The 14,436-nt window shown below is 41.6% G+C and overlaps 1 protein-coding gene across 1 annotated transcript in view; it reads left to right on the top strand.

The window, feature by feature from the left end:
* Window positions 1-3,335: 3,335 nt before the first annotated feature.
* Window positions 3,336-14,436, top strand: part of LOC142159475 (uncharacterized) — a 31,269-nt gene continuing 20,168 nt past the window's right edge. The window contains exons 1-3 of the mRNA XM_075214376.1: window positions 3,336-3,405; window positions 3,731-3,814; window positions 4,290-4,793. Of these exons, the coding sequence (XP_075070477.1) occupies window positions 3,336-3,405; window positions 3,731-3,814; window positions 4,290-4,793 (658 nt within the window). The remainder of the gene's footprint in view (window positions 3,406-3,730; window positions 3,815-4,289; window positions 4,794-14,436) is intronic.

Here is a 14,436-nt window from a genome sequence, read left to right on the forward strand (position 1 = left end):
CTTTCGGCATTCAGCCAGTGCCTACCGAAGACTAGAGGCACATCAAAAAAGCATGAACCTGCCCTGCCATCACCTCAAACAAGAGGTTGTGACGCGCTGGTACTCCACCCTCTATATGCTGCAGAGGATGGAGGAGCAGCAAAAGGCCATTCAGGCCTACACAGCCACCTACGACATAGGCAAAGGAGGGGGGATGCGCCTCAGTCAAGCGCAGTGGAGACTGATTTCCGTGTTGTGCAAGGTTCTGCAGCCATTTGAACTTGCCACACGAGAAGTCAGTTCCGACACTGCCAACTTGAGTCAGGTCATTCCCCTGATCAGGCTGTTGCAGAAGCAGCTGGAGAAAGTGAGGGAGGAGCTGGTAAGCCATTGCGATTACACCAAGCATGTAGCTCTTGTGGATGTAGCCCTTCGTACGCTTTGCCAGGATCCGAGGGTGGTCACTCTTTTAAAGTCAGAGGAATACATTCTGTCCACCGTGCTCGATCCTCGGTTTAAAGCGTATATTGTGTCTCTGTTTCCGGCGGACACAAGTCTACAGCGGTGCAAAGACCTGCTGGTCAGGAGATTGTCCTCTGAAGAGGACCGTGACATGCCAACAGCTCCACCCTCATTTTCTTCCACATCTATGGCTGCGAGGAAAAAGCTCAGTTTTCCCAAAAGAGGCGCTGGCGGGGATGCTGATAACATCTGGTCCGGACTGAAGGACCTGCCAACCATTGCAGACATGTCTACTCTCGCTGCATTGGATGCTGTCACAATAGAAAAAATTGTGGATGATTACTTTGCTGACACCATCCAAGTAGACATGTCAGACAGTCCATATTGTTACTGGCAGGAAAAAAAGGCAGTTTGGAAGCCCCTGTACAAACTGGCTCTATTTTACCTAAGTTGTCCCCCCTCCAGTGTGTACTCGGAAAGAGTTTTTAGTGCAGTGGGGAACCTGGTCAGTGAGCGGCGAAGGAGGTACGCAGTCCAGATACCATTTTTGGGTGTAATTCAGACCTGTTGAAGGTTTTCTATATATTTTTTATTGTGGTGCCCAGTGCCCACTACTCTACGCAGTCCAGATACTATTTTTGGTTGTAATTCTGACCTGTTGAAGGTTTTCTATATATTATATTGTGGTGGCCAGTGGCCAGTCCTCTATGCAGTCCAGATACTATTTTTGGGTGTAATGCAGACCTGTTGAAGGTTTTCTATATATTATATTGTGGTGGCCAGTGGCCAGTCCTCTACGCAGTCCAGATACTATTTTTGGGTGTAATGCAGACCTGTTGATGGGTTTTTAATTGTATTGTGGGGAACACTCCTCTACGCAGTCCACAAAGATACCTTGTTGCAAGGTTTTGTACTAAAAAAAAAAAAATATTGTGAGGTGTTAGGTGTTCAGAATAGCCTTTAAATTAGTGGAAATTATTGTTATTGGATGTTATTGAGGTTAATAATAGCGTAGGAGTGAAAATAAGCCCAAAAACTTGATTTTTGAACTTTTTATGCTTTTTTCAAAAAAAATCCGAATCCAAAACCTTAAATCCGAACCAAAACCTTTCGGCAGGTGTTTTGCGAAACAAATCCGAACCCAAAACATCGAGAAAATCCGGATCCAAAACACAAAACACGAGACCTCAAAAGTCGCCGGTGCACATCCCTACTGTGTATACTTAGAGGCGTAACTGCATACAGTCCTCTAGAATGTAGTGAAATGATTAAATATTATCCCTTTTCTTTTTTTTTTAAATTTACTTGTTTACTCTCCCCCACAGATATCGGTTCTGCTGGCAATTTCAGCAATCTTATTGTGTGGGTTGTGTGCCATTTTAAGACAATCTTGTCTGTGTGTGTGGTAAGTATAAAACAGATATAGTTTCTTACATACCCCTTGTTAAAAAACACCTTGCAGTAAGAATTGCCATGGTTTTAGGATTTATTTTATTGTGCTATAATCACTTTTATTAGTGTGGTGTTTTTTGCCCCTACCTTAAAAACACATTAGTACTCTGTATTTAGTGTTTCACTCCCTTCACATTTGTACGCCACATAAAGTTCAATCTAACTAATCTGATTTGTGAAAGCGTCTATGGCGCTGGTAAGTATCACGTTTGCAAGCACTTTGGTGGTGGTTCTATATGACCATATGGTGTTTGGACAATGAATAGGGTTTGTTTATGTAATTATGTTTTTAATTTTGTTGTTTTTGTTTTTTTTTTTGTTTAATGTTTGCTACACTTTGGCCAGTCCAGACTTTGCACACTTGGGGCTAGATTTACTAACAGGCGTGATGCATGGCGGCTTTAAGCCGCCATGCATCGCTGCGGTTTTCCGGCGGGTTTGCATTGCAAACAGCCGGATTTACTAATGGGCGCATATCAGCTTCAATTTGAAGCCGCCGGGGATGTAATGCTCAAAGCCGCCGGCGGCTTTGAATAGAACATGGCGCTTTTGCTTTAAATGACGGCGCTTTTGTGTAAAGGCGGTTTTTTTTGAAAATTACACCTGTCTCCTGGCCTGTTACTATTGGCTATTTTCAAAGTCAGGAGATTTGACATCACAAGCCCTATATAAACCACTGGCCTGACACTTTTTCTTTGATAGGGGTTTGAGGAGTTTTGTGAGAGGAGTTTGGAGGATAGTGGTTTGCTGTGAGTTGGTGAGAGTTGGAGTTTGGTGGATTGGTGGAGCAATATCTGATTGAAGTGTGAGTAGTCCTGTGGTATTTTTCTGTTTTGTACATTTATTTTCTCTTTTATTTTCTGTATTATTTTTTTGGTATTTGACTTGTCCTTTGTCTGTGTTACTTGTGTGTGACTGTGTTGAGAGTGTGTCTGTACTTAGTGTAGTTTGTCTTTTGTGTTTGTAAGTCTTTCTGTGTTTTGTGTGTTTGACATTTATTTGTCATTATGTCCAGAGATAGGAGGGGAGAACAGGCTGAGGAGAGGGAGATGGAGGTTGAGGGGTCAGAGGAGGGAGAGGGAGAGGTTGAGGAGACAGGTCAGGGCAGGAAGACCAAGACAGGGAGGAATGTGCGCTTCTCACATGATGAGAATTGTGTGTTGGTGCACAATATCGTTCCCTGTTATGAGGTCATACTAGGCAACCTGGCAGCCCGGACTCCTCTAAGGCGGCGTCACCAATTGTGGGGGCGTGTCTGTGATGCCGCGAACGCAGTGGGCCCACTAAAGAGGACAGTGGCGCACTGCCGCAAGCGGTTTTCTGATATTAAAAGGAGGCTGAAAGAGAAGATGGCCCAGGAAAAGAGGGCAACCAGGCGCACGGGTGGTGGCCCCCCTCTTCGTATTGAGTACACAACGTACGAGGAGGAGCTGCGACAGATAATGCCGCCAGAGATTGTCGAGGGGATAAACGTCCAAGACACGGATTCACCCTCTTTTGGACAAGTAGTTGGTGAGTTATTTGCATATTTTACTCTAACAGTATTTAAATTTTTATTTTATTTTTAAAACTGCTTTTCTCTTTTTAAAACTGCTTTTCTCTTTGTAAAATTGTTTTTCTCTTTGTAAAACTGCTTATCTCTTTGCAAAAGTTTTTTCTTTTTCTTTTTTTTTTGGTTGTTTTTCAAATTGTATTTTTGACTCTAATAGTTTGTAAAGGTTTTTTTTTCTCATAGCAAAAGAAAAAAAAATTTGCAAACACATTTGTGCAATAAACAGTATATTTGGAAATTGTTTTTTTCTGGAAATACATTGTATGCTTTTTCTAATACATCCAGATTCGCCAGGACCGCAGTTCAGTCCCAGTGCCAGACCTACACCTCCACCTTCAGCGAGAGATTCGGGCACAGACGAGCAAGCAGGTGCGTGATTTCTGTTTAGGAGAGAAATAATGGAGTTAATTGATTTTCTGTGCAAATGTTGCTGTCAATTTTTTTTTTTTTCTTTTTATTGTTTGCAATGAGAAGTTAGGGCTACATTTTACTAAACTGATATGTTGCCTATAGTAACCCATCAGAATATACCTTTACTTTATTTATTGCATTCAACAAAATGACAGCTAAAATCTGATTGGTTGCTATAGGCAACATCTCCACTTTTTATAGCATGTAGTTTAGTCAACATAACCCAGCATGTACTACACAGTCCAAATGATAATGGGTATTAAAAGGATAATAAGTGCATCCGTAAGCAGGTAGCATAGGACTAGAAATCAGGAATGCAAATATTGTGAAAGAATCTGTAGTTGCTAAAGAATATTCTTTCCTCTCCAGTGTTCAGAATGCAATATACAAACATATTATATACTATATACTTACCGTCATTTTTCATACACAGGGCCCTCTTCATACCAGCCACCTCAGGCGGAGTCCCTGGAAATGTCCCCTGAGCCAGAGGATCAAACGACCATCACCCTGGTAACAGTGGATGCCACTGTGTCTGGCCTCCAGGAAGTTTCACCTGGCCCTGCTGAACCATCACACCACCAACCTGCACCTGAAAGTATGGACCCAGCCAGAGAAATGGCGCTGTCTATTGGCGCATTCCAGCAGCAACAGACATTGTTCATGGACAGGCAAACTCGCCACATGTCACAAATTGTGGCCCAGTTGAGGCGGATACACCGCTCCAATAGTCTACTCCCTGCTGGAATCAACCGTCTGGCAACAGCTTTAGAACAGACCAATGTGCAGCTGGCCCAAATGACTGGGGCTGTGGAGGCCTTACATTCCACAGTACGTGAGGGGAATGCCAATGTGACCCGGCTGGCAGGGCAACTACATTCAGAAATTGTAGCCCGTTTACCGGCACCGATGTCTTCAGCTACCACCAGTGCCGCTAGTACGCCTACCACATCTCTACAGAGTACTCCTCCAAGGAGAGGTGCTCGCACCAGGGGTGGGCGAGGGAGGGGAGAGAGTGGCACCAAGCATAGCGATATGCCTGCAAAAAGGCATCGCTAGCACAATGTTTGTTATTGATTAATGTTTTGTCAAGTTTCTATAACCATTATACGTTATTATTTATTGTGTTCTGCAATAAATGCAGTTAAATTTCTATTGTGTCAGTCTTTCTTTTCTGCACATTAAACAAGAGTATACTGATTTTTTAACAACTATGCACTAATTTCACTTAAACATTGACCTCTGACTGTCACATTCCAGGGATGTTCATATTTAACACATGAGGAGTACACACTATCCTGTTTTTAAAGGTTCCAAATTACAAAACATTTAAAATAAAATACTAAAATTGCACTCACATAAAACACATTTTTGAGCAAAAAATGTTTTTCATACTATGTACTTACACGTAAAGTAGTTTGCAATTAGACAGTCTCTAATCTCCCTTCCGCCCTCTGTGCTCTGCACATCACCATGTGACACGGACCCCTTCTTCTTCACTGTCTACTGCAATAATCGGTGGGGTAAGTTGATGTATTGCTAGATTATGTATCAAACAGCCAGCCAGGATAATATCAGACCCCTTTTCAGGTGCATACATAGCCACACAACCCGATTATTGTAGTAACCTGAACCTAGTTTACCAAAGTACAAAGGTATGCTATAACACACCTCTACTAAATCAGTAAATAAATTGCATGGTGGGAAGACACAAGAGAAAAAGAAACCAAAACAACACTGCAATTACAAGACACTGGCCTTTTAACATATACAATCCCAAAGTAAAAAACTTTGTACATGAAATGGCCCTTTTCCTTCTGTTCTGATTTCCCAAATATCTGAAAAAGCACACTGTTTGAGCAATCTCGCCGCTCACAAGCAGCGCTTTCATTTTGGTCTATTGAATGGCGGTTTTCCGGCGGCTTTATAAACCCCCTAATAGTAAATCCGGCTGTTTGTATGTTGAACATTGTTGAAACCGTCATGGCGCTTTATACAGAGGCGGGTTTGGAAACATCATTTTTTGGCCGTTTGGACGGCGGGTTTAGCCTTAGTAAATCCGCTTGCTGTTTCTTATGGGGGGGGTAGGAGAGGTCCTAGATGAACTTAAAATTACCGTGTTCAAATAAGCTAACAAGTATTTGTGCGCAATATTAAGATACAGACAGTATGTAACGTTAGAAAAAAAACGGCTGATATTTTACTACCCTTGCATTATTTCTAGAGATGGTCACTGACCCCCGTGTTTTGGTTTTGGATTCGGTTTTGGATCTGGATTACCGTTGTGTTTTGGTTTTGGTTTTGGTTTTGCAAAACTGCCATTGCGTGTTTTGGTTTTGGTTTTGGTTTTGTTTGGTTTTGTTTTGCTATTTTTTTGGAAAATCCATGTTTTTGGGCCTAAATTAACCCAATTTAGTGCTCCAACTGTTTTAGAGACAAGTAATCTAATTGTTGAGGTAATAAATCATCCAAAAAAACAGTTTAATTCTTCGTTGGTAGGCCTATTCTACACACAAAACAGATTGTCTTCCTCTCCATCTATGCATATTGGCAATGCAGCCATCGTCTTTGAATGTATATTACACCCTACACTTATAGTTAAATATGTAAAGAAATGGAAAAAGCCAGTTTGGTTTCTGTCTCTCAAGGCCCCCCTCCACTTGTATAAAATACCAAAAAATTCAGCCATTATAGACTGTACAATATTAATTGACATGGAGAAAGCCAGTTTGGTTTCTGTCTCTCTAGGCCCCCCTCCACTTGTATAAAATACTAAAAAATTCAGCCATTATAGACTGTACAATATTAATTGACATGGAGAAAGACAGTTTGGTTTCTGTCTCTCTAGGCCCCCCTCCACTTGTATAAAATACAAAAAAATCCAGCCGTTATAGACTGTACAATATTAATTGACATGGAGAAAGCCAGTTTGGTTTCTGTCTCTCTAGGCCCCCCTCCACTTGTATAAAATACTAATAAATTCAGCCGTTATATACTGTACAATATAAATTGAAATGGACAAAGGCAGTTTGGTATCTGTCTGCATCAGATCCTCTCTCCACTAGGAGTAAAATAGAAAACTATTCAGCCGTTATATAATCTAGAATATAAATAGAAATTGAGAAAGGCAATTTGGTATCTGTCTGCATCATAATCATCAACATCATCATTAGCGCCCTCGTCGCCTACACAAATCTCCCCCTCATCCTCTTCTAATTCCAAAGTGGCATCCTCAATTTGGGTATCACCGGCTACACTCGGGCTATTAAGGCACACATCAGCAGAATGCTCACGATTAGACATCCCACTGTTGGATGGACTCTCCACAGGGATTGTTGTCATTTGTGAATCAGAGCAAATATTCTCCTGTAATGCCTCACTGTTATCTTGCAGCTCGGCTTTGACGCGTAACAGTAGTTGTGCACCAATTGTAGGCTGGGTAACTTTTTGGGATCTGCCACTAATAGCCAAAGGTGAAGGCCTCATTCTCTCTTTGCCACTGCGTGTGTAGAATGGCATGCTTGCAATTTTTTTTTTATCGTCACTTAACTTTTGCTCAGTTACACTTCTTTTTCGCTTCAATACAGTAAATTTTTTTTTGGTTTTTGTTTTTTGCACTAATTTGAAAACACTCTGTTGTTTGACATCGCCTTGGCCAGATGACGTACTGGGAACACTAACATCAGGACTGGTGACAGAACCTGGTTGCTCATTTAGATCATATGTGGACTGCTTTGAATCCATTGCGTAGATACTGCTGACAGATATGACTTTTGACAGCCAGAAATATTAATGCACAATTAGAGAGGACACCCCAAAAACACTGAGGAGTGCTAACATTTATTGAGTAGATACTGCTGACAGATATGACTTTTGACAGCCAGAAATATTAATGCACAATTAGGGAGGACACCCCAAAAACACTGAGGAGTGCTAAAATTTATTGAGTAGATACTGCTGACAGATATGACTTTTGACAGCCAGAAATATTAATGCACAATTAGAGAGGACACCCCAAAAACACTGAGGAGTGCTTAAATTTATTGAGTAGATACTGCTGACAGATATGACTTTTGACAGCCAGAAATATTAATGCACAATTAGAGAGGACACCCCAAAAACACTGAGGAGTGCTTAAAATTATTGAGTAGATACTGCTGACAGATATGACTTTTGACAGCCAGAAATATTAATGCACAATTAGAGAGGACACCCCAAAAACACTGAGGAGTGCTAACATTTATTGAGTAGATACTGCTGACAGATATGACTTTTGACAGCCAGAAATATTAATGCACAATTATGGGGGACAACCCAAAAGCGCTGGGGAGTGCCAAATATGAAGAAAAAATAATAAACCTCTATCCTCCTCTCTGCACTAGCGATTTTGGTTAGAGCAATTGCAAGAACAATATTGTATTCTTTCTCTGTCCCTGCTCTAATTAGCCTATGACTACACCCTGCTCTCTCCCTCTGTCAAATGGCGATGGATTGCTGTGGAGGCGTGTATTTATAAAGTTGAAGTATCGCGAGAACCGAGTCCCGAGATCCGACGACGTCACAATGACGTTCGGCCTCGATTTGGATTCGGAATTGGCGGGAGAGTACCGAGCTGCTCAGCTCGGTACTCGGATACCCAAAGTTCGGGTGGGTTCGGTTCTCGGAGAACCGGACCCGCCCATCTCTAATTATTTCATGGTTTCTAGCAGTTTATTGTAATAAGGATCCTTTGCATTTATGAACCTGAATCAATCTGGCACTTCGTTTTGGACACCACACTGAAATTAGATACCTATTCCTTAAAGAACCTTAATGATTCCGGCCGTGTGTTCCGAGTTAATATTTTGCTTAGACTTCATAACAAGTATTGCGTAAAAGAAACCATAATAGATTATGTAATAGTAAATAAAGAAACACATACGTATATTAATTGTATAAAATTTATTTGTAAAACAATAATACATAATTTGGACACAATATATGTCATAAGGTTTCTTCACGCAAAAAAAATATTTCCGTTTTGGTTTTTTGTATGGACTTTGAATGGACTGAGTCCGAGTCCTACTTCTTGTCACCCGTGATGTAGAGGAGTCAGAGGAACCAGCCAAACCTGCATGGGAAACGGATTGTGTACGACGAGGTGAAGGTGCAGCCTCATGGACAGGGGTTTGGGAAGGGACCACGACAGGGGATTGGCCGAAGCCACGGGCAAAAGCAAAATACATAAGATGACAGAGGGTTGGGTCAAGGAGGGAGGAGTCAGAACCAACAGGGAGGGAGGACGCAACAGAACCAACAGGGAGGGGGGACGCAACAGAACCAACAGGGAGGGGGGACGCAACAGAACCAACAGGGAGGGAGGAGTCAGACACAACAGGGAGGGAGGAGCCACCAGCCAACTGGGTATGGGGGCTGGTGATCAAAAAATCTGACCTGGGTGAAGGGAATGTGGCGGAGGTGCGTGGGGGGGGGGGGGGGGGGCATGCAAGAGATCACCCAGGAGTGTTTCGATATGTGACATTGTTTGATTTAAATTCTCCATTTGGGTGTTGTGTGTGGACATTAAAGAGTTGTGAGTGGTCATTAAAGAGGTGTGTGTGCTCATGAAAGTGGAGAGTGTGCTTATGAGACTGTTAAGTTGCTGATCCGTGTGTTGGACAGTGCTCGCTAGAAGTGCCAGGTGAACATTCTGTGCTTCTGTGGCGCTGGTAAGTCTTTGTGATGCGTCCGAGAGTGACCGCTCCCATGCATCTTCAGCTGGATCCACCTGATCCCCCTCCACATCACGGGCAACTTCTGGAACGGCTACATTGGGCTGCTGCTTGGAATCTGTAGAGAGAATAAAAACAAACACTAAGATATTAGATAAAAACATTTGGGAACAATAATGGTTTTTTGGAACATATTGAGGTACGCCTGATGTAGCATTGGTCAAGTCTGAAATTACATTTAATGTGTTTGCAGCCCTTTACAGTCACCAAAATCAGACTTTACCACTTTTTGTGTATTTTAATTATGCACAAAACTGTATATATAGAGGATTATTTTCTTCACTGTCTACATTACATTTCCTCCAATCTGATAGGCTAAGATATTGTGCAATCAAAGTTATCCTTCAGTCACATCCAGAGAGTTTACACATTTGCTCAGACATATAGAAACATTTACAGACATTAACTAAGCACACTCATCATTGTACCTAGTGGAGCGGAATCTCGTGTTCGGGGTGGGCTATAGCCAGTGTCTATGTCGCCCACCCCAAAAATCTCCACAAGAGAAATTGCTGCCCTTGCCTGCTCCTCAAGGGGGTTCAATGAAATGTCCATTGGTGGGCCACCCCCAGTTCCTTGCGCATGCCGGTGTTGCTGTGCCAGTTTGTTTTTCAGTCTAGCTTTATAGTCTGCCCAGCTGCGGAATAGACAAACATTATGGTGTCAAATATCTGGCTTTTGTAAAGGTTAAAAACAATATACAAATTACACCACATTTATTAATGGCACATTGTACACTAATGTCTTGGGATTTACAATTGTGGTTAATGTGCACAACTGATTATGTAAATGTGGCCAAGGCCCATTCTGCTTTGAACCATCACCTAAGGCCCTGATAGAAAAAAAGATTATACACACAAGGCTGGTTTTACATCACAAGTAATACTAACACACAATCTACATATATATCTATATAGAGAGAGATAAACAAAAGCAAATAAATACTACTCAACACAGTCAGTCACATTCTATAGCCCTTTTTAACAAACATTGGCTTTGTACCGTTTCTAGACCTCATGCACTTTTCGCCCATGGGGCGATATGTCATTAATAGCTTGCGTAATTATCTCCCAATGACGGTGACGCTCCGGCCCAGTAATCTGCCGCTCCTCCGAATGGAATCACTGTAAAACCTCAGAGATTAAAACCTCTAATTCTTCATTTGAAAAGTTTTCCTTGCGCATACTTGGGCACCCGGGTGCCTGCTCGCCACTGGGACCTGGCTCAGACATATTCCTATTGGAAAGATAATTAAATTAGGTTTTGCCAATGCAAACAATCAGGTGCCAATACAGATTGTATGGCCATCCACCCCCTTAAAAGGTTTAATTTGGGAAACTACTACCTAGGTATAAAACACATGGCCCTTATTCTAATCAACATTGTTGCTTCTATATTGAACCAACATTTACTTTGTCCACTGTATTTTTACATTAATGGTCAACAAATACTACTTAAACATTCAGCTACTACTACCAGTTGCCACTTTTAAAAGCCTAACCTTGGTTAACAGGTTAGCCACATACCTAAATTAATGATATCACATTAAGTTTGTCGGAGTAGCCAGCCCTATATGCAGGCCCGGCGCTCCCATTAGGCAAGGTTAGGCACTTGCCTAGGGCGCCGGGCTCTGGAGGGCGCCACAGAATACTAAAAGACTTTAAAACTGTGCGGCGACCGTGATACCTGTCACGGCTGCCGCACAGCATTCAGATGCACGGGGAGGAGGGGAGTGAGTGGAGGGGAGGAGACGGAGCAGAGTGGCGGCGATTTTTGCGGGGGGGCGCCGCTTTTTTAAAAATGTCTAGGGCGCCGTGGACCCTAGCACCGGCCCTGCCTATATGGTGCTTGCAATATTACTTTTGTAAATCAAATCAGCCAGCAACACACTTAAATGTGTACTACAAATGCTATTTGTTATGTAAGCGTCCCAATACATTTAAACATTTTGATGCATGTGTCCCTCAATGCAATAAGTCAGTTATTAGTGTGTGGGATATGGATAATCTAACAGTACTTAGCATAGTGTAAGCTACTAATGCATTCTTTTACAGTTAAATGTGAGGTCAAGGCCACTTCTGGTCACACTCTCATTACAGCTATGACACACATATTTGTGCATACACAGATGGCTAAATGAGCAGATACAAACTATTGGTATATAATACAATATATCTGACCTATTTATACTTACTTTTATATATTTGCACACAAAGCAAAAAAAAAAAAATGACAGTGTGTAATGTTTGGGGTGGCCTGCAAAAACAAAAAATTAAGTTGATTAAAATGCAAGGTAAGGTTATGTTATCAACAATGCTAACATCCAAATATTATTGAGTGCAAGATTGATAAGGTCAAATAACTTAGCTTATTGTAGGCGAATATACCATTATTGCCATGTTAAAATGTGATGGCAAGGCCCATTTTTATAGCAGTTTTATGACAGCTAGGACTAGAGATGGGCGGGTCCGGTTCTCCGAGAACCGAACCCACCCGAACTTTGGGTATCCGAGTACCGAGCTGAGCAGCTCGGTACTCTCCCGCCCATTCCGAATCCAAATCGAGGCCGAACGTCATTGTGACGTCGTCGGATCTCGGGGCTCGGTTCTCGCGATACTTCAACTTTATAAATACACGCCTCCACAGCAATCCATCGCCATTTGACAGAGGGAGAGAGCAGGGTGTAGTCATAGGCTAATTAGAGCAGGGACAGAGAATACAATATTGTTCTTGCAATTGCTCTAACCAAAATCGCTAGTGCAGAGAGGAGGATAGAGGTTTATTATTTTTTCTTCATATTTGGCACTCCCCAGCGCTTTTGGGGTGTCCCCCATAATTGTGCATAAATATTTCTGGCTGTCAAAAGTCATATCTGTCAGCAGTATCTACTAAATAATTTTTAGCACTCCTCAGTGCTTTTGGGGTGTCCTCCCTAATTGTGCATTAATATTTCTGGCTGTCAAAAGTCATATCTGTCAGCAGTATCTACTAAATAATTTGTAGCACTCCTCAGTGCTTTTGGGGTGTCCTCCCTAATTGTGCATTAATATTTCTGGCTGTCAAAAGTCATATCTGTCAGCAGTATCTACTAAATAATTTTTAGCACTCCTCAGTGCTTTTGGGGTGTCCTCCCTAATTGTGCATTAATATTTCTGGCTGTCAAAAGTCATATCTGTCAGCAGTATCTACTAAATAATTTGTAGCACTCCTCAGTGTTTTTGGGGTGTCCTCCCTAATTGTGCATTAATATTTCTGGCTGTCAAAAGTCATATCTGTCAGCAGTATCTACTAAATAATTTTTAGCACTCCTCAGTGCTTTTGGGGTGTCCTCCCTAATTGTGCATTAATATTTCTGGCTGTCAAAAGTCATATCTGTCAGCAGTATCTACTAAATAATTTGTAGCACACCTCAGTGCTTTTGGGGTGTCCTCCCTAATTGTGCATTAATATTTCTGGCTGTCAAAAGTCATATCTGTCAGCAGTATCTACTAAATAATTTGTAGCACTCCTCAGTGCTTTTGGGGTGTCCTCCTTAATTGTGCATTAATATTTCTGGCTGTCAAAAGTCATTTCTGTCAGCAGTATCTACTAAATAATTTGTAGCACTCCTCAGTGCTTTTGGGGTGTTCTCCCTAATTGTGCATTAATATTTCTGGCTGTCAAAAGTCATTTCTGTCAGCAGTATCTACTAAATAATTTTTAGCACTCCTCAGTGCTTTTGGGGTGTCCTCCCTAATTGTGCATTAATATTTCTGGCTGTCAAAAGTCATATCTGTCAGCAGTATCTACTAAATAATTTTTAGCACTCCTCAGTGCTTTTGGGGTGTCCTCCCTAATTGTGCATTAATATTTCTGGCTGTCAAAAGTCATATCTGTCAGCAGTATCTACTAAATAATTTGTAGCACTCCTCAGTGCTTTTGGGGTGTCCTCCCTAATTGTGCATTAATATTTCTGGCTGTCAAAAGTCATATCTGTCAGCAGTATCTACTAAATAATTTTTAGCACTCCTCAGTGCTTTTGGGGTGTCCTCCCTAATTGTGCATTAATATTTCTGGCTGTCAAAAGTCATATCTGTCAGCAGTATCTACTAAATAATTTGTAGCACACCTCAGTGCTTTTGGGGTGTCCTCCCTAATTGTGCATTAATATTTCTGGCTGTCAAAAGTCATATCTGTCAGCAGTATCTACTAAATAATTTGTAGCACTCCTCAGTGCTTTTGGGGTGTCCTCCCTAATTGTGCATTAATATTTCTGGCTGTCAAGAGTCATATCTGTCAGCAGTATCTACTAAATAATTTGTAGCACACCTCAGTGCTTTTGGGGTGTCCTCCCTAATTGTGCATTAATATTTCTGGCTGTCAAAAGTCATTTCTGTCAGCAGTATCTACTAAATAATTTCTAGCACTCCTCAGTGCTTTTGGGGTGTCCTCCCTAATTGTGCATTAATATTTCTGGCTGTCAAAAGTCATTTCTGTCAGCAGTATCTACTAAATAATTTTTAGCACTCCTCAGTGCTTTTGGGGTGTCCTCCCTAATTGTGCATTAATATTTCTGGCTGTCAAAAGTCATTTCTGTCAGCAGTATCTACTAAATAATTTTTAGCACTCCTCAGTGCTTTTGGGGTGTCCTCCCTAATTGTGCATTAATATTTCTGGCTGTCAAAAGTCATAACTGTCAGCAGAATCTACGAAATAATTTTTAGCACTCCCCAGTGGTTTGCGCTCAGAATGGATTCAAAGCAGTCCACATATGATCTGAATGAGCAACCAGGTTCTGTCACCAGTCCTGATGTTAGTGTTCCCAGTACG

Source organism: Mixophyes fleayi, chromosome 5 (assembly GCF_038048845.1).
Source record: "Mixophyes fleayi isolate aMixFle1 chromosome 5, aMixFle1.hap1, whole genome shotgun sequence".
Taxonomy (NCBI): domain Eukaryota; kingdom Metazoa; phylum Chordata; class Amphibia; order Anura; family Limnodynastidae; genus Mixophyes; species Mixophyes fleayi.